This window comes from Ctenopharyngodon idella, chromosome 21 (assembly GCF_019924925.1).
Source record: "Ctenopharyngodon idella isolate HZGC_01 chromosome 21, HZGC01, whole genome shotgun sequence".
Classification (NCBI taxonomy): domain Eukaryota; kingdom Metazoa; phylum Chordata; class Actinopteri; order Cypriniformes; family Xenocyprididae; genus Ctenopharyngodon; species Ctenopharyngodon idella.
The window spans coordinates 9,088,312-9,111,502 of NC_067240.1; the positions used below are offsets into that span (position 1 = coordinate 9,088,312).

A 23,191-nucleotide genomic window follows, 5' to 3' on the forward strand; every position below is an offset into this window, starting at 1 on the left:
CAATGGAAACTGAAAATAATTGGCTACCAACAAGATTCAAAATATCTTTTTTGTGTGTTCTTCAGAAGAAAGAAAACCATACAGGTTTGGAACGACATGAGGATGAGTAAATAAAGACAGAATTTTCATTTTTGGGTGAATTATCCCTTTAAGTGACCAAATACTTTTTTTGGGGCCGGCATACAGTTTGAAGGCCCCGATATACTCACGGCGAAGTTCTTCTTCGTTCTTCGCTTAGGGGTAAAACGAAGTTGGAAATACGTGACCAGCGATATCTGCTGAGAGCGCGTTTAGATGAATACGTAAATATGTACTGTGCGCTTTCCTCAATAACAAAAAAAAAATCACACAACAAAATGAGAAAACAGCAAGCTTTTTTTCTTTTTTTTTTTTAAATAAAGCATAAGAATCTGATCATCATAGCAACATGTATATGTTTGCATGAGCTCTGCAATTTAGCACTCTAGTAAAGTCACGTTACGTTTATTTATATAGCACTTTATACAATAGATTGCTTAAAAGCAAGCAACTTTACAGTATTAAACATGAAAACCAGTGCAAGTGTCTCATTTCATCAGAATTACAACCTCATTTTCTACTATAAATCGTCTTTCCAGTGTGTTCATGTTTTCACTCATGGACGTCTGGCCTCGACGGACTAAACTGAAGAAATGAACCAGAGAAGATTTCCACGTCAAAGAAGGTGGAGCCTCAGAGCCACACCTACCTAGTATGTAACTGCCCCAGACCAATGGTAGTATGAAGGTGTTTAACAGCCAGAAAGTTCGCTTTGGCAAGCTGTTTCGAACTCACAAAACAAACTCCAAACAAACTTCATTTTGGCCTGATTTTGTTTGAAATGACATCACATCAGTTCGTTCTTCGATTTCGCTTGAAGTATATCGGGGCTTTGAGAACTTACCTGCGTTTTCCATTCTCCCTGCATTCTTCTCCATCCAGTGTGGACTGGGCTTTAACGCGGGGCCGGTGTCTCTTCCTCTCTCCATTCCCTCCTTCGCCCTCTCTGTGACCTCGTATCCTACTCTCACCCCTGCCTCCATTACCGATCGTGCCGTTGCCATTCCCGTTGAGCTCTCTGGATCGGCGAGAATGGTGGTGTCTGTGTTCTCTTTCCTCTATCCCTATGCCCTCCTCAGGAGAGCCAGCCATTTGGTGGTTCCTTTGTCCCCCATCCTGACTGCAGCTGCGCTCCAGGCCGCCCTGGTGCTCTCTGTTTCGGCTGTGGTGTCTATGGTGCCGCCCCTCCCCTGCATCTCCGTTCTCTCCTCGACAACGATGGTGCTTCCTTGGGTTTGCAGAGGACGGTTGACACTCTCGAGTGTCTCCATCTCCATCAGTCTTGGAACTGTCCACAGTGCCGTCTCGATGTTCCACCACCAGTGGCCGATCGTGGTGGGCCTTCATGTCGGGCCGCAGATGCAGTGCAGAAGACACGCGCAGACGCTCTTCGGGCTCTAGTTCGTTGTAAAGGGCCTCGCTGCTGTTGCGCAGATTGTGTCTGCGCAGCTGGTTGGTGCGCTGCTCCCATATGGACATCTTCTGCAGTGACCTCTGCTGCTCTTTACTGAGGGACGGGAGAACATTCACCTGAATTACACATATCAATATGTACTTATCCGATAACACCCACATCCATGAGCCCACCACTGTCGACCACTCAAAATCAGTTTTCATGATATCATGAGAGTTTAACATAAGATGTCATGATCAACAATAATGTTGTTTGCAAACCTTACAAAACCTTAAAAAAGTCCATGTAAAGACAATTCAGAGATTTGTTTCTAAACACATTATAAATGTTAGAAATGTATTGCTGAAAACACGTTACAAAGACTGTGAACTATGTCGTACTGAATTGTGGAGTTAGACCATTAAACAGTTTTTCACCATTTCTGTGTTCAGGATTTTTGGGGCGGGCCTGAAATCATGGCTCGATGATTAAGACTTCCTCCCCTAAGACTATAATAACCAGAGTGCATTAGCATCAGTGGTTCATCCGCTCAATCGCGAGTTACTGTCATTACTGTTAGTTACTACAGCCTAAAAATGAACTTTCACTGTTGTTTCACTCAAATCATCATTGTTCACATTACTTAAACTCATGTAACTACATGAAATCAAGCATATAGCATTAGTTCTGGCAGGTCACGTTAGTCAAGCTCGCATCAGCTGACACTCAGCTGATTCACATTGACCCATAGGAATACAACGCCTATCACCACATTTGTATATATATATGGTCCATTCAGTATTATCAGCAACTTTATCGCATTGCTCAGGAGCTAATTGCCCTCCTCTGTCCCCAGCTCCTCCTTCGTCCAGTCACATATTTCTTTTGATCAAACTCACTTCTCAATTATGTTACATTATTGTCATTAAGAAAATTAATGATATTGCAATACTTGATTCTGTTCTGTTTACCTTAAAGGGGTTATCGCTTCTCTTATCCATGCTAGGCGGCATGGATGGTCAGGGAGTTTTTGCCCAGAACAGAACCATACCGCCAATCCAAACTGTATACTAACTGGCAGTCATCTTTGACGATAGTGATCCTGACAGAACTTAAGATTTGTTTCTACTAAAAATAAGTATTGTCAGCTTTACTTAATAAGTGTTAACTTAACATTGCTGAGTGAAACGCACAAATTAATGCTGAGATAACTAACTCAGCAGTGGATCCGTAGTTCTCAGCATGCTTTGCAAGGGACTGCATTAGGAGAGTAAATTTAGGGATTAAAGTGTTATTTTATGTGTTTTTCAGTAAAGGGAAAGATGTTGTTAGTTTATGTTAGTGTTTAGAGTTCAGTTATGTTGGACATTTAGAGGAGTTTCTGTAATGTTTTTGAATTTTGTGGTTACCATTTTGCAGAAGAGTGGTGCCTGTGTTAAGGCTGTGAGCCTCATATACACATGCTTATAGGATGGAATTCATGCTCTCAATTCAATTGAGTTTGTTCAATTAGTTATTTTTTGAGTGCATTTTGTAGTGCAAATAGTTAATTTAATAAGGTAAATTAAGTCCATAAATGTGTTCACCTTATAAATAAACTAGTCCTGTCAAACGATTAATTGCGATTAATTGCATCCAAAATAAAAGTTTGTGTTTACATAATATGTGTGTGTACTGTATATATTTATTAGGTATATGTAAATACACACACATACATACATGTATATATTTAAGAAATATTTACAAGTATACATGTATATTTATATATAATTTATATTATATATAAATATAAATATTTTATATACAAATATATATTTTTGTTAAATATATTATGCATGTGTATGTATTTATATTTATATATTTCATATATTTATATATATATATATATATTTTATGTAAACACAAACTTTTAGTTTGGATGCGATAAACATTATTAAATAAACTGCACATATAAATATAATGTAACAGTGACAAATTCAAATGATTTGTATTTACTCAAACAAATTTTGTCAGCTTTACTTGAATTTCTTTTGTTCATACAACTAAATTGTTATTTGTACAAATTACAATGAGTGTAAGTTGCTTCGTGTTTTTCCCGCGAGTGGGTGTGGTTTCGGCGACAACAGCGGACACGGCTCCAGCGCTTGAGAGCAGAAAATACTGCTTATTTTTTCAAGATTTTGATAACTTATTTTATTCACATGGCATTTTTTTTTTATCATTCAAATTTGGCTGGCTGGGTGGTTAATAACATTTTTCTGTGCTGTGACAAACTCCGAACACATATTTAAATATTGCTTTACACGGACTTTAAAGACTAAATAAGAGTATAAAATAACTAGTTTTACATGTGAAGAGATTAGCCAATCAAAACAGAGGTAGGCCTAATTTTAAAATCATGAAGGTACAGGAAAGTCTTAAAAACTTAAACTCGTTGCCTTAAAATAAGATAACTAAAATAAACTAAAGTATTAATACTAAAAGTGAAATAAAAATAAAGCTATATAGAAATATTAAAACAAAAACTATGCAATGAAATGCACATAACAATATTAAAACAAAATTAAATTAAAATGAAAACTAAGTACAAAAATATTAACAAATACTCTCATAGTATTAATCAAAACAGAGGTAATTTGCAGTACTTAAAGGTACAGTAGACAAACAGCCTGCTTAACTGGACTTCAAAGGGGTATAATGACAAAAAACGCTAAACTCTGTGAGATATGGGAGCTTTAAAGGAAAAGTTCACCTAAAAATGAAAGGTCTGTCACATATTTATTCACAAACCTGTATGACTTAAGTTCATCTGTGAAACACAAAAGAAGCAAGTCTTACCGCTTTTTCTTTTCTGTGTTATTATAATAAGTGAGACCGGGAACTTTAAATGGTTATCCATATGAATAACACACTACATTTCAAGTCTTCAAACTGGTTTTAAACACTGCAAAGTGAGTAGATGACAGGATTTTCACTTTTGGGTGAGCTACCCCTTTAAGAATATCCGGTCCTCAAGCATTCGAGTGGAACAGTGGTTGGCATAGATGTTTTTCTATATACAGTTTCAGTATAATCTGTACCTCATGCTCTTTGACTCATGCATTTCACTTACTGTACGTCCAACATCAAATGCAGTTCCATTGTTAAGAAGAGACAGAGAGTATAACAAGACTACAGGGACTCAGAAGCCCTAATGATGTGCTAATAGCATGTACTAATGATAAAAATCACTTAAGTTGAACAAAAATAACAATAGCATCCTGAGCTGTGTCACTATACCTCACAAAGCGACGACATGGAGTGTAGAAATAACTCCTTAGAGACACATTCAGGGTCGCACAACACAAAAAAAATGACAGACATGTTTAAGACAAACAATCACATTATATGAAAAGAGGTCAAGAGAGAAGGAAAGAACAACTGGTGAGAAAGAAAAACAGGCAAATAAGAGCAACAAGAAATGGGAATTTTCTCACACAAACAACATACACCTGTAGATGTCAATATAATTTCAATGCACCAAATGATTGTGAGGTTTACTGATGAAAAGCCCCATTCTATTCCTAGCATGCACAAGCATACACACACAAACCCCAAACCCACACACTACAAAGCCAGTTGATCCAAATAGTCAGTGAAGCTTGCAGACAGCACACCCAGACTGCTCTGTTTAGCTTGGCCTTCATTCATATTGGAAAAGTTATCTGCTATCAAAAGGATAAAATCAAAGTGTCGCAGGCCTCTCAGAGCCTTCACATATATAATACATCTATCTAAGGACAAGGAGGAATAACAAGTTCCAAGTACTGAGCACAAATAATATAAAAAAACTGATTCTAATCTATCTATCTATCTCTCTATCTATCTATCTATCTATCTATCAAAAGGTCTATCTATCTATCTATCTATCTATCAAAAGGTCTATCTATCTATCTATCTGTCTATCAAAAGGTCTATCTATCTATCTGTCTATCTATCTATCAAAAGGTCTATCTATCTATCAAAAGGTCTATCTATCTATCTATCTATCTATCTGTCTATCTATCTATCTATCTATCTATCTATCAAAAGGTCTATCTATCTATCTGTCTATCTATCTATCAAAAGGTCTATCTATCTATCTATCTATTAATCTATCAAAAGGTCTATCTATCTATCTATCTATCATTCAAAAGGTCTATCTATCTATCTATCTATCTATCAAAAGGTATATCTATCTATCTATCTATCTATCTATCTATCTATCTATCTATCAAAAGGTCTATCTATTTATCTATCTATCTATCTATCAAAAGGTCTATCTATCTATCTATCTATCTATCTATCAAAAGGTCTATCTATCTATCTATCTATCTATCTGTCTATCAAAAGGTCTATCTATCTATCTGTCTATCTATCTATCAAAAGGTCTATCTATCTATCTATCTATCAAAAGGTCTATCTATCTATCTATCTATCTGTCTATCTATCTATCAAAAGGTCTATCTATCTATCTGTCTATCTATCTATCAAAAGGTCTATCTATCTATCTATCTATTATTCTATCAAAAGGTCTATCTATCTATCTATCTATCTGTCTATCAAAAGGTCTATCTATCTATCTGTCTATCTATCTATCAAAAGGTCTATCTATCTATCTATCTATCTATCTATCTATCAAAAGGTCTATCTATCTATCTATCTATCTGTCTATCTATCTATCAAAAGGTCTATCTATCTATCTGTCTATCTATCTATCAAAAGGTCTATCTATCTATCTATTATTCTATCAAAAGGTCTATCTATCTATCTATCATTCAAAAGGTCTATCTATCTATCTATCTAACAAAAGGTATATCTATCTATCTATCTATCAAAAGGTCTATCTATTTATCTATCTATCTATCTATCTATCTATCTATCTATCAAAAGGTCTATCTATCTATCTATCATTCAGAAGGTCTATCTATCTATCTCTGTCATTCAAAAGGTCTATCTATCTATCTATCTATCTATCTACCTATCTATCGTTCAAAAAGCCTATCTATCTATCTATCTATCTATCTACCTATCATTCTGTCGTTCAGTTAGTCTGTCTGTCTATCTATCTATTGTTCTATCATTCTTTCATTCAGTTGGTCTATCTATCTTGCGTTCTGTCGTTCAAATACTCTGAATTACTCTTTACTATATAAAGCCTAAATATAATATATAAAACCATTTTCCCCCCTTAATCTCAGACAACATTCTGTGTAGCCAACATTAAAAGCTGTATTGATTAATTGTATTTTGTATGAAAGCATTTGTTTACTACTAAAAATTGATGCTGTAATCACCCCCAAAATCAATGAGATGAGGTATGACTATAAAGACAGAGAGGAGAAACAATGAGAGGATTAAAGATTTAAATTTAAAGAGAGGAGAGGAGAGGAGAGGAGAGGAGGAGTATTGTAAGTGAGAGCACAACTCACGGTGAGTGAACGCTGCAGACTGAAGACCTGCGAGAGATTGCATCTCGATTTTGCTTTACAAAACTGCACATGCGAAACAAAAAACAAAACAAAAGAATGAGACACAAACTCAACTGAAAAAAAGTGCCGAGGGAGCAGATGGCAGTCAGGGTGATGTCACTCTGTCTGTCCACCTGCCCCTGTGTGTTTCAAACACAAGACACAAACATTGGTAACACTTCAGTAAAGGACACTTTAAACACTGTACAGACTGTGGCCATGGAGAATGACTTTAAAAATGCTTTAAAAAGACTTTAACAATGCATAAAACAGATATGAAATTATTTAAAAAATAAATCTCACTTTAAAATTCTGGCCCTCCACTTCAGTGTCACCAAAATATAAAGCTAACAATACATGTGTTAAAAACAACTCAGAACAAATTAAAGATTTTAACAATAAACAAGCTGCATTACAGTGTACAGTTGGCAGTTTTGTAAATTTGATTTGACATGATCAAATGAAATGTGGATTATAATTAGTTTTGTTGAGAAATATTGAGGTGACAATTGTAAAGTACTCATATCATGTGCTCTGTGAACAGACAAGAAAAAATGGTTACACACATGAAAACAAATGTAAATGAAAGTAGCACAAGACAACCATTCAGACTGTTTATTTTTTTTATAAAAACCTACTGCAGATTGGCATTACTCAGTGTTTCTTCAAATAAAGTCACTTGAATAGAAGAGGTTGATTTGTGTAGATTTGAACGTTGACAAGGAATATACTTAATTATATAAAAAGTATTGTATATTTTTTTAGAATGATTATACTATGCATTTTTAAATGATAATCATGTCTATGATAATCCAATCGAATAGTGAAATAAGCAAACCACTTGAAATTATATTCTAGGAAAATTGTAAACGTTTACACAAATTATGTTGTGGATTTGTTTTCATTATGACCAACAATTTTGCCACTAGTAGAGTTATCAACTGTTAGTGTACTTGTTTACAAAAAAGACACAAATGTCAGCAAAGAGCGTGAAATGAAGTATGAAGATAATAAAGAAGTCAAGTTCAATTTCAATCTGAAAATATCATGTATTTAGGATACACAAAACACCTTAGCAAGACAAATAAATCGACCTTTATTGCTAAAAATGTTTAAATGTATTGTTTGATATTTATAGACAAATTACTGTAAATAAATGAATGAGAGTATGAAGGGACCAAAAGTGCTCATAGTTGAAGAAACACCCTAATTCCACTCCTAATTTCCACTCCACATTTTAGGTTTATTTAGCTTGTAGAAGCTTTCAGGCAAAAATCTGCATATGTAAAAAGCATATGGCATCTCTGCAGATGACATATAATTAAAATATAATAACATAGCTTTGGTACAATATATCACCATAAACACACTTATGAAGAACAGACTACACAGAGCAGGTTTAAGCGGAGGCCAAGGTCACACTGACATTGACAACACAAACAATCAAGCAATCACAAAAAACGTAGACAAGTAACAAACAACAGATATAGGAAAAGGAAAAGTCTCATAGAGCAAGGTTAGATACGAAAGAAATACAGGAAACAAGAAAAAAGGGGAAGTGACAAAGACACTTACGCTGCTATTGAGATGTTGGCAGCAGACATGGGGCTGACCTCCTTCACCTCCATGGCCTTCTGAAGAGCCATGCTCTTCTTCGCTGCCTCCTCTTGTTCCTCTTCATCCTAAATTCAAGGACATTGCAGGATAAAAGAAACCTACAACCTGTTCAGGGTGTTTAGTGCAAATGCGTAATAGCAAAAACAAAGCATAATATTATCATACAGTAAATGCAGATCTAGGGAGCCTTAATAAGGTCAGATTACCTTTGTCAGCTCCTGTGCATTGGCGAGGTTATCCACAGCAATGGCCAAGAATACATTGAGAAGTGTGTCTGGTTATTATCAGGTTAGAGAATTGTCTGTATTTCATATTGCATTTCATTCAACATACATTAGATTTGCATTAAAGGGTTAGACACGCTAACCCACGCTAACCCTAGCACTGATATAAATACACACTGATTGGCTGTGATTTTTTGATTGATTTGTCACGTCAAATCTTATCGCATTGTATCTGGTTAGGACACACTGAGATGCTGAATATTCAAACATCTGAACAGATGTAGGACAGGATACAGTTTCCAAAAAGTGTAAGAACAATGAAGTAGACCGAGGAGAACATTCCACCCCGGACGCCACCCTGGGACTCAATGCCATGATACATCACTGCATTCCAATCCTCTCCTGTCAAAATCTGCAAGAGGCATGAACAGGTCAAGTACACCAAACAGTCTTATAGTTTAATCCATAAAAAGAACACATTAAACATTCATAAGGCCAAATGAAAATAAAGTATACCTGGAATACTGTCATTATGGCTGCAGGGAAGCTGTCAAAATTTGTAGTGGGTGTTTCGTCTTCAAAATTAAACCTAGATAGAAAAAGAGAGAGAGAGCTTCAGCCCACTTGGTGTAAAAAGACTTCAGAAGTACACTGAAGATTTTGATGTCAGTTCTGGTTTGCTTAAATTTGGTTTAGAGATACAGGGCTGTCAAAATAAAGATACTGAGTTACTAGGATCAAAATTCTGTTTTATCATCATTTGTACCCTTGAGCACGGCACTTATCAGTAATTTGTCGTCTTGAATCTTAAAGGAACAATCAGAATAAGTTGTGAAGAAGTTGTACTCAAATGAGATATGGCTTGTTTTTAGCTTTATTTTCTTTTTTTTCTTTTTTATTCACCCTCTGAATGAAAACGCACAGAGATTGTTTAAACCCTAAAACTGTCCCAACAGAGAATCTAATCTTTCATCTCAAACCTCATAAAACCTTCTGGTGAAGTCAAATAAAATTGACACACACTAAGTGTAAATAGCCTGTCTTGTTGGCAAAGGCTGTTTACAGCAACTCCGCCCACCAATATCTAGTTGTGCCACACAAGATTAAAAAGAGTTCAAAACCACCTTTTGCTGAACTTGCTCTTCTCCATTTTCCCATCACAAATCAGATTGGAAAGGTATTTATTTTCAATAAAAATATTTGAAAATTGGAAATAAAGTGCCTAATGAGTGTTTAATAATAAAGTATTTATTGGGTAGGTTTAGGGGTAGGTGTAGGGAGGCACGTCCTGATATTGCTGAGTTAGATGCATTCTTGGGTCAACATATTTTGTTGATCCTGGAACAACATTCTAGTCTGAAAATTTAGTCTTAACACTATTCCTACCCCTAAACCTAACCCTACCCATAAGTAATCCCAAAAATCAGAGGGAAATGATAGATGAATAACACTGATGTAAAAGCACCAATTCATGTTTTTAAGCCTAAACTTGACATAATCTGTAAACTTGTCCCTCAAATCTGATTGGTTGATTTGAATGTTGTTCCAGGATCAACAAAAATGTTGACCCAGGAACATGTTGAACTCAGCAATATCAGGTTATGCGTGTAGGGAGGGCTTTATTGTCCCAATAAGGTGGCATCCATTTAATAATTTTAATAAATATAATCACTTCAACTCTGTAATTATTGCATCCTGTTAATCTACAACAATACTGAGGTGCAAATAGTATCTGCCACTATTTATAAATAGCATCTAACAACTATTTGCACTTATTGCAAAGAACTGCTACTTTTATATAATGTGAATAGAATATATCGCTATGTTCACTAAAGGTACGTTTACATGACAACGATATGGTTAAAACGGAAAAGTTTTTCCTTTGAGTTTTCCACGTACAGACGACACCATTGTCAAAATGATCCCCATTCATACGAATCCGTGAAAATGACTAAAAACGCTGTATTCTGCTGGCAGGCCATTAGATGGCGATGAAACACTATAGACTGAACATGTAATACGCATGTGCATGTCGTCATCATTTACACAGATACGCGTTTTTGTAGTTTACACTGAGACTGTTTTAAAAAACTTGCACTTTAAAACCCGTTTTCAAAAGTTTGCGTTTTCAGGCCACCATTGTCGTGTAAATGAATGGCCAAAAGGCATAAAAAGTTTTCTGTTTTTAGTTGAAAATGGTGTCGTGTAAACGGCCCCTTAGTCTAAATAGCATATCGCTAAGAAAATGATGCTATTGTCACTTGGTGTAAATAGAATATATCGCTATTTTAGTGTAAATAGCATCTATTGCTAAGAAAATATGCCATTTAGCATCTATCGCTGTTTGCACTTAGTGCAAATAGCCGCTGCCAATAAAATTTTGCCAAATATGCCACCATTTCTGAAATAATGACAAACAGATGCAATTTTAATGTTTAAAAAATTGTCAGTCAAGACAGACTCAAATTCACCACTTCTTGCATGTAAGGCAAGACATATTTGTCCCTGTCTCGGATGAAATCAACTGGAGGATCTCCTTTGTGATTTATCCATACCATTCTCTTACTTATTCTAGCATTTTATTTTTAGATTTTAAAATTCTCTTTCATCCCTTCCATCTTTAACTCTCTCCAAATCGCCTTTCAGAGTCTGGCCTTCAAGGGAAAAACAAGAACACAACGGTGACTCATCCATTCACAAAGGAGATTCAAAGCACGCTTGCTTTCACAACAGAGAATTATTGTGGAAGGGATATATAATTCAGTCCTGGCTTGTCGTGGGATGTGTGCATTAGCTTTACATTGTAAACACAAAGAGGTTTCCAACAGAAGCTGTAGTAGATGCACAAAACAAAATGCCGTTCACTTATAAGAAGCTTAGAATATGCTTGATTACATGGAATTGTAAATGCAAAAGTGACTAAAAGAACGAAAGACAGATTTGTAATTGCTGGGGAAGCATCTAAGGGTTTTGTATTTCATACCTACACATGCAAACACTTACTTTCTTCATAGAACAAACCCGAGCAAGCTTTGTTTCAGGGCCCTAAGGGGCCTCAAAACTAAAGAAGACAAAAAACAGGATGAAAACGTTGACAGGTGCTCATTTGACAGGATGTTCTGCTGGAGGGAAAATCTCAAATACTTCATCTCAGTCTGATTTGCATAAGCAACTGAAAACTAATCCAAGTCAGTTGTATCATCCACAGACATATTTCTCTGAAACACAAAGAATTAAACAACCACTTCACTCTGAGCTTTTTAACAAGCACAGACAGGGTCAAGAAACTCACTGAGCAAAGACTAAATTAGAAAGTCTCTTCAAACCACTGAAATGTTTATGCTTGTACTCTGCAATCCCTTCCAAAACTCCAGCGCTTTCACTGGTAATCTGCGTGACAGCTATTTAACAAACTCTAGGGGCATTTGACAAGACCTCAAAAACACAGTCAACAAACACAGCCAGGTGAGTTAATACGATCAGACCCTGCAGGCTTTAAACCCTGATTACATCACAGCCAATGGGAGATGTGCACATATATTGACGTCACAACATGCACAAGACGACCACCTATCAGAACACATCATCATGAATGAAGATCATAAATGCTGTATGTGTCAAATTAAAAATAGTTCTACTAGTGCATGTGAGCTTTATTTGGAAAGGCAGAGTGACTCATGGGCACGATTTCCCATCTGACTCTTGAATATGCATTTCTTCCTTTAGACACAGTCTGGCTGTGATGACTAACGGGCATTCACACACGACGCGTTCTTGCATTAAAAACAGCTAGACAGAGTGCAACAGAACTGAAAAGAAGCCATGTTTAAGTGTGTGAACAACACATACTCCATTGCTAACAATAATAAAGACTATCACTACACTAGAGATGTTCATATTCATCTGATTGGATCATTGTTTAAAGGGAAACCCTGGTATTAAGACTTGTATGGCTTAATATAACGTAAATGATGTCTCTTACTGAAATATGTAGTAGAAAACCCATGAAAGATTTACGTTATTTAAAAAAATCCATTACATATATGGACAATGGGGGGGCGCCATTTTGTTTAGGTGCACAGTGCGTTCTATGTCGATGACGTCAAATGGTTGCACTCGGTGAGCTACTGACACTGCCCTGTTGCTATTTTTACCGCAGCACAACTCGGAATATAATATACGATACCAATTTTCAGTCGATGGGCCACAAGAGAATTGATGTAAGTCTTCACTGCTTTACTAGTGATAAGAGGAGAAAAGAATGGGAAGTTGTGATGAATGTAGACGAATAAAACTTCCTAAAGAACCGCGCCCTGATTTAGCCCTGATGCCTTTGATAATATTTCATCTGTATGTTTTGGTGCAGCGGTAATCTAGTAACACATACAAGTCTTAATACCCGCGCGGTTCGTTTTAAAACACGATCAGCCTTTTCAATTTGAGCCAGAGCGCAAAATTAGTGAGAATGAAAACATCAAAGCCAGTGCAATGTCTCTGTGGCTATTCGAAATACTGTTGTATGATTGATGTGTAAAAATCGTCTGATATGTCACCTTGTATGCATTACACACAGTTAAACGTGCTGAGAAGATGCTACTGTTTTATGTGATCACAGATATCTCGTGCATCACAGCGCACACAAGCTTTGAGGCAGTCTGTCTCAATCGAGATGTGTTATGGGCTGCCCTCGTCAGTCTCCACAACATTTAGTTAAAGCCTACGCTTATATCCATCGCTAACTGTAAGCTCTTTCAGTAGCTGTGGTCTACTAAAAGCCTCAAAGGCATCAGGGATAAAGTGAAGAGAACAAAGACGCGGGTCTTTAGGAAGTTTTATTCGTCCACATTCTTCGCAACTTCCCATTCTTTTCTCCTCTTACCGCTAGTAAAGCAGTGAAGACTTACATCACTTCTCTTGTTGCCCATCGACTGAAAATTACAACCAAAAGCTGCACATTGTGGCATCGTATATTATATTCTGAGTTGTGCTGCGGTAAAAATAGCAACAGGTTATGCGTCAGTAGCTCACCGAGTGCAACCATTTGACATCATCGACGTAGAATGCACTGTGCACCTAAACAAAATGGCACCCCCCATTGTCCAAATATGTCACGGACTTTTTAAATAACGTACATCGTTCATGGGTTTTCTACAACATATTTCAGTAAGAGACATCATTTACGTTATTTTAAGCCATACTCTTAATACCAGGGGTTCCCTTTAAAAACTGACAATGATTCGTTGTGCTCAAGCAGTCAAGGTTTGGCTGGCAAATAAAATAAAATAAAATAAAATAAAATAAAATAAAATAAAATAAAATAAAATAAAATAAAATAAAATAAAATAAAATAGTTATGTGCAGCGCAATGCCTCTAAAGAGGGAGAGAAAGTGGAAGGGCATGACTAAAGCTTTCATTCATCAAGCTTGCCGTCAGCGGGGTGCCTTTCATTAAAGCAAGCAGACACACTGCATAATCAGCTCAGTAATTCTTTGAGCGTAGAGATCTAAATCCCTGTTGGCATGCTGTATCACTCCCTCTGCACACAAGAGTTGGCACGAGGGCAGAGGAATTATAAAAAAGATGGGAGCGGATGGTGGATGGACTGAAATTCTGACAGAAAATGCGCTTGTTAAATTTAATTGAGACAAGATGGCAATAGAAGCTAAATTAATTAATTAATAAATTTCTATTGAAAAAACGTAAAATCTATAATTAAGGTTAATTAAACAAAAATTTACATAAATTTTGAAAAAAATTACTGTGATAGATGATAGATTATGTAGTAAAGAGTAATTCAGAGTAATTGAATGACAGAACACTAGATAGACACACAAACTGAATGAAAGAATGATAGAACAATAGATGACAGATAGACTAACTGAACAACAGAATGATAGGTAGATAGACAGACAGAGTAATTGAATGACAGAACGATAGAACGATAGATAGAACGACAGACAGAAAGATAGGTAGATAGATAGATAAGATAGATAGACAGACAGACAGACAGACAGACAGATAGATAGATAGATAGATAGATAGATAGAGAGATAGATAGAGAGATAGATATGGTTTCTATGTTAAAAAATAAAATAAAATCAAATTCTTCTTTTAAAATTCAAACAAATATAAATGCTGCAACAGTCCAATTAGTGGCTATGTGAAAAGAGTAATACTACAGTATATGTCCATTATTCATAAAACAGTAGGCAAAAAGTACCCGGAATAACTATTACTTCATGCAAAATTCTGAAGTGTGCATCCAGTGGGTACTTTACTCTCCCATGAGCCCACGGGAGAGGATCTGTGAATGGTGGTGAAGTAATGCAACTGACGCTGGGAGGTCACATGACAATAACAACATGATGAATGTAGAATGTTGGGATTACATTCTGCTCACATTCACAGTATATAGAATCTTTTTTTTTTTTTTTGAGAACTAAGTACTAATTCAAAAGAAGTAAAGAGTATGATATTTAGGATGCAGACAGTGTCCAGAAAGGCTGAAGAAAATTTAAATCTCTCCAGAGCTTCACTGCTCAACAACAGCTCAAACTTAAGACCGACTATTAAAATGTATTACCAAAACTGCACTCGACAGCAGGACACGTTTTTACAAGCCCATTACATAAATGAGATTGCACAATCAAGCACATGTTGCGACCAGTTTTGTTCATGGATAAGGCAGCCGAACCCCAGCAGATGGAGCCTAGGGCTGATCTCAGTCCAACAGAAGACACATCAAACATGCTGTCAGGCTTTAGATCAGCTCCAGAAAACTGGTCTGAAGCAGATGCCATAGTGTTGTTACAGAAACTTCTATTAGAGCTTCATGGTAAGCCTGCTGTGGTCATAAGGCATAAGGTTGCATGCAGACTTGCAATTCCAGCATCTTTACAGAATCTTCTATAGGCTGACACAGTCAATTTTTGATTGTAGTTATGTTTTAAACGGTTGTGCCTATTAGGGTGTGTTCACACTTGTAGTTCGGTTCTCTTGGTTCTTCTGGTCCGGACCAAAAAAAGAAAATACATTTAGTCCTGATTCGCTTAGCATTCACTCTGTCATTTTTAACACAGAACCTAAACATACAAAAAAATAAAGAACTCGTTGTATGCGAGTACACATGATGGTATTTTGACCAGATTGATTGTATAAAGGAGTCAGAACTGCAGCAGGAATTGCTCAGTTGCACACAAACGAAGATCTGCTGCAAGGAGACAGTGTTTCTTACGGTGAACTGTAATGGGCAACTTAGCTCCTATGATGAGAAAAAACAGCTATGCCTCAGCATTCTGTCCTTTTTAGGATGTTTTTGGTTCGTTTAGATGTCTTTAATCCATTTCGGATGGCAGCGTTCACACCTAATCAAATGAACCACAATAACAGAGAAATCATTTTAACCCTCTGGGGTCTGAGGCTGATTTGGGGTCCTGGAGTAATTCCAGGTTCGAAACAAACCTGGCAAGTGTGAACATACCTTTAATTAATTAAAAAGTGCATGATGGTTATCTATATATATTTAAATTTGCACATTGTTTGGTCGAGAATATTGGACAAGATGTGGAATAAGTTTTTTTTCTTTTCCAAAAGAACATATAAAATTTCTTTCTTAGATCACTTACTGGCCCCCGAAAAGCTGCATGCCTAGCAGAGCAAACACCACGATGAAGAGGAAGAGGAGGAAGAGCAAGCTGATGATGGACTTCATGGAGTTTAACAGTGAAACCACCAGATTCCGCAAAGAGTTCCAATACCTGCAAAGAGAAAGAAAGAGAAAAAATTAACATACAGACCACAACATATAGAAGTGGCTCTGATCACTTTAAGAAAAGCTGGACTCAGTGTTAAATATATAAAATAAAAATAATAAAATAAATAAAAAATAATGATCCTATAATTGTGCAAAGGGTTTGTTAGATTGTGATAGAAGTGTCAAAGCTGATTTATTATGTGTATGTATGTATATATACAGTGTGTGCGTAATATATATGTGTGTGTGTGTGTGTGTGTGTGTGTGTGTGTGTATACACGCATTCATCTACTTACTTGGTTACTTTAAAGATACGGAGCAGGCGCAGGGCTCTCAGAACACTGATCCCAAAAGAGGCACCAGGCTGGATTGCTGCCCACACCACCTCAAATATACTCCCCACAATTACCTGACAATATAAATTAAGACTCTTTTAGTTATATGGGTTCATTTTATGTAGCATCTCATCTAAGTGAGCAGATGGCAATTATTAAAATAGCTTAATTTACTAGAAAACAAATAAAATATAATGGAAAATTAACAGTTGGAGTAAATGTGAGTAAAATGGCTCAACCACAACCCCTGAACTCCTGTGGCAATCCAGCATGGACATAAGTATCACAATGGCTGATAATGACTGACTGAATGCAGCCTCACAGGCTCGTCTGAATCATGTGCGCTGTGACTCACCCCAAAGTCAAAACAGTTGAACGAGGAGTGAAAGTAGTTTCTGGGCCCCAGGCCGTACATCTTCAGAGTCATCTCTGTCAGAAACAGACCCAGGAATACAAACTCTGCCAGGTCTAGCAGCCCGTAAAAATGAAAGGAGAGATTAGGTTATCCTTCAACACCCAAGCTTTTCCCACACAAACCTTCAAAACTAATGCTATTACAAGGTAGAGCTGGGCAACATAGCTAAAAGAAATAATATATCAATATTTTCAGCCTTCAATATATACTTTTATTAAAAACATTTCAATTAAACAAATTAAATATATTTACTGAAATGTATTTATATCTTAATATTTAAAGTTGTTAAATATATTTTTTTCAATCAGATGATCATATAACAAAAATATAGTAAAATAATGTAATTAAATATTATTATAATTTAACTATTTTTTATTTTATTGTAATTTCACAATACACAATAATAAACATTTTTCTACTAAAACATTTTTATATATGCAGTGTTGTTATTATATAATACTTTTACCTAAACTAAAACTATTATAGTTTTTAATTGAAATAAGGCTGAAATAAAATAAATTAAAAAAAATAAATTGAAATGTTGCTTTGGCAACTAACTGAAATAAATATGTTTAAGTTGAAGTATTAAAATTACAAAAACTAAAACTGAAATAAAAATAAATTAAAAGTAGGGTGGGGGGTGGGGAGGGGAGGGGAAGGGGGGTTGTGGGAAGGTGGTTAAAATATTTTAAAATGTATTTTCTTGGCTTATTCTTTTGTCATTTTACATGTTTAATGTTCAATAAAAATATGTTTAAAAAAAAATAAAAAATGAATTAAAAGTAAATAGAAATATATATGAAAAACGAATACGATTGACAAAAACACATAACAAAATGAAAATGAAAATATGGAAATAAAAGCTAATTCAAATAATATATAAATAACACTGAATATATGAAAAATGCCACAGACATTAAGTAATGAATCCTAGTTTTAAATTGATTCACTGAAACAAGCTGCTTCATTGAAATGAATGAAATTTATCAAGACATTTTTGTGTTTTGTCAAGTCACATGTGTTTTGACACAGTCCAATTGTATTTGCTAGTGAACAGAAAGCAACCCCTCTTACACAGGGCCTTGGTGAGCCCCTCAGGCTGGTCATAATGGACGATAGCCACACACATCGTGTTCAATCCCACCAAGCAGAGAACGATCCAGTAGAAACTTTGTGCCTTCACCATCCGCCGGATGAAAAAGCGTATCCTCTTTTCCTTTCGACGGAAGTATGAGGAACTATCGTTCTTACTGCTCTTCAGGCTAGCTCGGGCGAAAGGTGATCCAGGTGGTGCTAGATAGATGAAAAATACATTCAAAAACACATTAAGGGAAGATACTTAAACTCTGATCACAGAGCTACTACTGTAAATTCATCTTTAATGAAACTATCAATAATGCAGATGAGAACATAAACGGCATTTTGTTGAGATCAGTGGCATTGGATTTGCTATTCATTTTAGTGTTAGGCTGAGACACTTAAGTGTTTAAATCTCAAACAGAAGAGAACATCTACTCAAGCTTGAATGATTTTAAGGGTTACAACGGCAGTACTAATGCACAGCAGCAGTCACCTGATCCTGCGCTCCCTTCTCCATTTCACCCACTTCAACTAATGGTCACATTCAAGCTAATCTGAGAAACTCTGTAGAGGTTTCAGTTTACTATTTACCAAGGGAACTGATTTCTTCACTTTTTGCTGGCTATTAAAGTCCCCCTGTAGTCAATAATTCTATCCCTTAAAACTCATCTTTGATCACCAAAATGACATATTTAAACATTTTTTTCCTGTGAAAAAAATGTCTTCATGCCTTAAAATAAGCTTGAATGTAACTCTACACCCTTGCTTCGTATACATGGATCTATGAATATGCTAATTAGCTCCGCCTCCACTCGCTCGTACAAGTTCAGAGATTCACTCTGTCAACTTACTGAGGTAAACGCTGCACAATGGTATCGCTCTTTACAACATTGGACACATAACGGTAATTAATATGATTAGCCTTTTGCTTGACTATGTTATCAAACAGCTAATAATGTGGTTATGGACATGGTTTGTCTTAAAGCATATTAAAAACACCACATAGACATATAAACAACATTAAAAACTTGACTTTCACCACAGGGGGACTATTCTAATGCTATGTTGGAGAAAAAAAAAAATGCAGGCTATGTAAAAAATAGCATTTGGCTTAGACAAAAAAGGGTCATCCATCACAGTAAGTTTCTGAAGGTCAAAGGTCTTACCGACAGAGGAGATGTCTGTGAAATGTTCCTCTCCTTCTTCAGCACTGATGAGGTCGTTTCTACCCTTTCTAGTCTTTGTTCTTTTCAGGACTGAACACAAAAATGCATAAGCATGCAAATACATTCACACAAATATTATGACAGAGTTTAAAGAAACATTAAATTCATAATTAGATTTAAAAATATATATATCTTATCGAAGGTTTTCATGTAAATAAAACCAAAATCCGTTTTTACTAGCATGTGATAGTTTTTATCAAACGAGGAACAAATGGTTAACAATAACAAATATCTGGAAAACAATCATTTTACTTCTCTGTCAAAATAATGTAATGTCTTTGAATTATCTTAATTTTCAATTGAATGATATCCCTGATACTTATTACATAAGCTTCATGAGTGTTTGGCTACAGTGAGAAATGTGTGCACATTACAGGCCTGATCTTCAGTGACTCATCAGTCATGTGAAAACACAATCCTGGGTTCCCACCACTCTCACATTCTATATATCCCCTCTTCTCTAAATGCATAGATCCACTGGACACCACTAATTACAGCTCAAGGAGGAATATTTGGCAACCATAGCTTTAATCATCTACCCTCTGCCTGATAGTGAAGAAAATGAAGAGAATACTAACAGCTGTAATGACGTTCTTTTGTAAGATGGACAAAGCTATACACAATCACAACTTTACCTGATTTTCTTAATGATTAATATTGCTTGTAACAATGTCAGCTCATCAAATACAGCAGGTCATAAAACACTGATTCATAGATTGATTTTAAAAATATCTGTCTCAAAGCAAACGCAAAAGAAAATTTGCTACTGTCCAAGTATTTGAATTAACAATTGAAAATATGATCCCAACATCATAGTTAAATAGCTAAATGTATATTAATAATACAGCTAATAAAACTAAAATACACCACAACTGCAGCCTGTATCTGGTTACTGGAAAAACAGCACTACCTGTATTTTGAAAACAGTTGAACTAATGTCATGCTGCAGAAAATGTAGTTAGGTTAGTGGCATTACTACTTAGCTAATGCCCAACATTGTGTGGCATACATGTGAGAGAGTGTGTGTATGTGTGTCTAATCCAATTATCCCAGTCGTCTTAATCCCTGTAATTACTTCTTGCTTCCAAAACAGCCAAATTGACAGATTATGGGCCTTGATAAAACAGAGAGTCTGAGAGTAGAAAAGCAAGTAGCTCACAGTGCGAATATAGGCAATATGGCATTAAAGAAAAATAAAAGAAATATTTGTAACACTTTATATTAGGTGTCCTTAACTACTATGTACTTGCATAAAAAATAAGTACAATGTACTTATTGTGTTGATGTTGTGTTGCAAAACACTTTTGCTGCTATTGTAAACACTGGATACAGGTAAGGTTACGTGTGGGTAGGTTTAAGGGTAGGATAAGGTGTAAGGGAAGGGACAAAAGAGTAATTATATGTAATTACAGAGATTAATTACAGCTGTATTTACATGCAGGTATTTTTAAAAAAATATAAGTACAATGTAAAAACATGTATGTACACAGTGCATAGTGTCAAATGATTCATTTAAATGTTAGTACAGTACATAGTAGTTGAAGACACCCAATATATAGTGGGACCAAAATATTTTCTTTCCTGTCTTCACATATTTCCAATTGAAAGTGGATGCTTAAAGTGCTTTTAGGAGTATTTTAGCATATGAATATAATAGACATGGACTTCATTTACATTCATTCTTGTATTTTGAGATGGCTCTGCACAACCCACTCACTTATCTAGCAACTGTGCCCAGGTGAAAAGATCTAGATCAAAATCTAAACTCAGATTCCCAAAAGCCATTTTGCCCCATAACACCGCAAAATCACGGTCACTTATGAGGGCTCATGTAACAAGAGGTCATACCTTCCACTGGCCTGGTTTATCATAGGATACTAAGGTAAACCAGCCCCATGGACCCTTGCCCTCTTTTCACCTGAGTTGTTTTGTTTCCTCCTGTACCACGCACCATCCAGAGGTGATTTCTCCTCAGCATTCTGGTCTTCCTCTGCCAGCAACACCTCCTCTATAATGAAGTAAGAAAATCAGTGAAACCATTACATGAAATACACTCTGCAAAGAATTAAGGACCATTTACAGTAGTACTGTACAGAAAACTAAATGATACTAAAATATAAAATATTTCCACACATTTTTGCACTAAAACTATTCAAATGCTGTACTTTTGTTTTACATATATAAAAATATATTAGACTCTATCTGAAGTACTTTACAGAGATGCATTATTTAATTTCAATATCTTTCTACTTGCTTTGAAAAATTCAGGCTTGCTATGAATATGCCTGTATTCATAATTACATATTCCTATGTACTGTGGTGAAGTGTTCAACAGAATCCAATGAGCACAGCAGAGAGAGGTCACATTTATACCAACCTGCCTTGCAGATCCACTCCAGGTATCCAGTGAGCTCTCTCTCAATCTGCTGCTGTCTGCGGAGCTTCAAGAACTCCTGCCTCTTTTCCACTCGCTCTCTTTCTTTGGCAAATTCCCTAAAACCAAACACAAAAAACAAAAATAATGCACATAAGTTACCTAAAATCTGAATACTTTCCAAGACAATTTTCTGAGTGCGTTGTGTTGGAAAGCCCATCTTATTTCAGGTAACAGTTCTTAGGAAATTGTTGCGCTCTAAATTGACAAAAAGTTCCTTTTCTTTCAGGTGCGTAGAGCCAAGGAAATACTTGAACATAAAAAAGGTAGCTGGCCGCACACTGATCCAATGAAGACTGAAGAGGTCTTGGTAACAGATCTTACTCAGAATATTCTTCTAATTTTGTTTTGTGTTTCTCAAACCATTCCAAGAGGTCTCGCTGTCCTGACACACCCAAAAAGGTGTATAAATCCTAAATAAAACTATCCTATTCATCTTAAAGCCAGGTATTTGTCTGACAGGACTTCCCAGAAGCAAGCAATCTGAAATCTACCCTCTTTTTACATGGAACCACAGAACATTTTGAGCTAATCAACTGGACGGTAAATGTTATGTGACTAATAACTAGGGTTGGGTATCGAGAACCGGTTCCATTTTAGAACCGGTTCCAGTTTTCAAAGAACCGGGTATTCGATACGATGCGCGCATTTCGATTGGAAAGCGCGGCTGCGCCACTTTCTTCTCCTTTCCAAAGCGCTTTCGCTCCCGTGGCGTCTGTCGTCGCTATGCAACCATGAACCGCGATCTGCAAGATGACGAGGAAGTATCAAGGATTAATTGATTTCTAGCCCTTGCATTAGCTTTACTAGATATATTTATGGAGATGAGAAATAAAACCCGGCTGAGCTTTTGATGTTGTTACGGAAAGGTCGAAGCTGATCGGTTGGTTCTTGTCACATGACCTGCGGTGCGCTTGAGGCATTCTGAAAAGCATATAGGCGCGTCTGGAAACATTTGAAATAACGCACCTACATAATAACGAACTTGCGCGTCCACGCAATATGTGAACTCTAACCCAGCCGCGAGTCCTAAAGCACTAGATACAGCTAATATTAGCAATAGCAGCATCTCACACTCAGGTACAAAAACAGTTACAGACTACTGGTTATAGCCTAAATGTGGCAAGAATAAAAGGTAAAAACATT

General features: G+C 36.1%; 1 protein-coding gene across 5 annotated transcripts in view; it reads right to left on the reverse strand.

Annotated features, from left to right (window-relative positions):
• cacna1bb (calcium channel, voltage-dependent, N type, alpha 1B subunit, b) overlaps window positions 1-23,191 on the reverse strand; it is a 150,965-nt gene that overhangs the window by 50,991 nt on the left and 76,783 nt on the right. For 2 of the 5 annotated variants that reach the window (XM_051876917.1, XM_051876914.1), the window contains exons 8-20: window positions 21,989-22,104; window positions 21,563-21,619; window positions 19,552-19,641; window positions 18,380-18,598; window positions 17,246-17,358; window positions 16,852-16,964; window positions 16,428-16,559; window positions 9,318-9,390; window positions 9,096-9,213; window positions 8,784-8,851; window positions 8,536-8,642; window positions 6,922-6,984; window positions 923-1,585 (exon numbers count right to left, since the gene is read on the reverse strand). In XM_051876917.1, the coding sequence (XP_051732877.1) occupies window positions 923-1,585; window positions 6,922-6,984; window positions 8,536-8,642; window positions 8,784-8,851; window positions 9,096-9,213; window positions 9,318-9,390; window positions 16,428-16,559; window positions 16,852-16,964; window positions 17,246-17,358; window positions 18,380-18,598; window positions 19,552-19,641; window positions 21,563-21,619; window positions 21,989-22,104 (1,932 nt within the window). Of the gene's footprint in view, window positions 1-922; window positions 1,586-6,921; window positions 6,985-8,535; window positions 8,643-8,783; window positions 8,852-9,095; window positions 9,214-9,317; window positions 9,391-16,427; window positions 16,560-16,851; window positions 16,965-17,245; window positions 17,359-18,379; window positions 18,599-19,551; window positions 19,642-21,529; window positions 21,620-21,988; window positions 22,105-23,191 lie in introns of all 5 variants that reach the window. The other 3 variants (XM_051876913.1, XM_051876915.1, XM_051876916.1) reach the window with 2 other exon arrangements.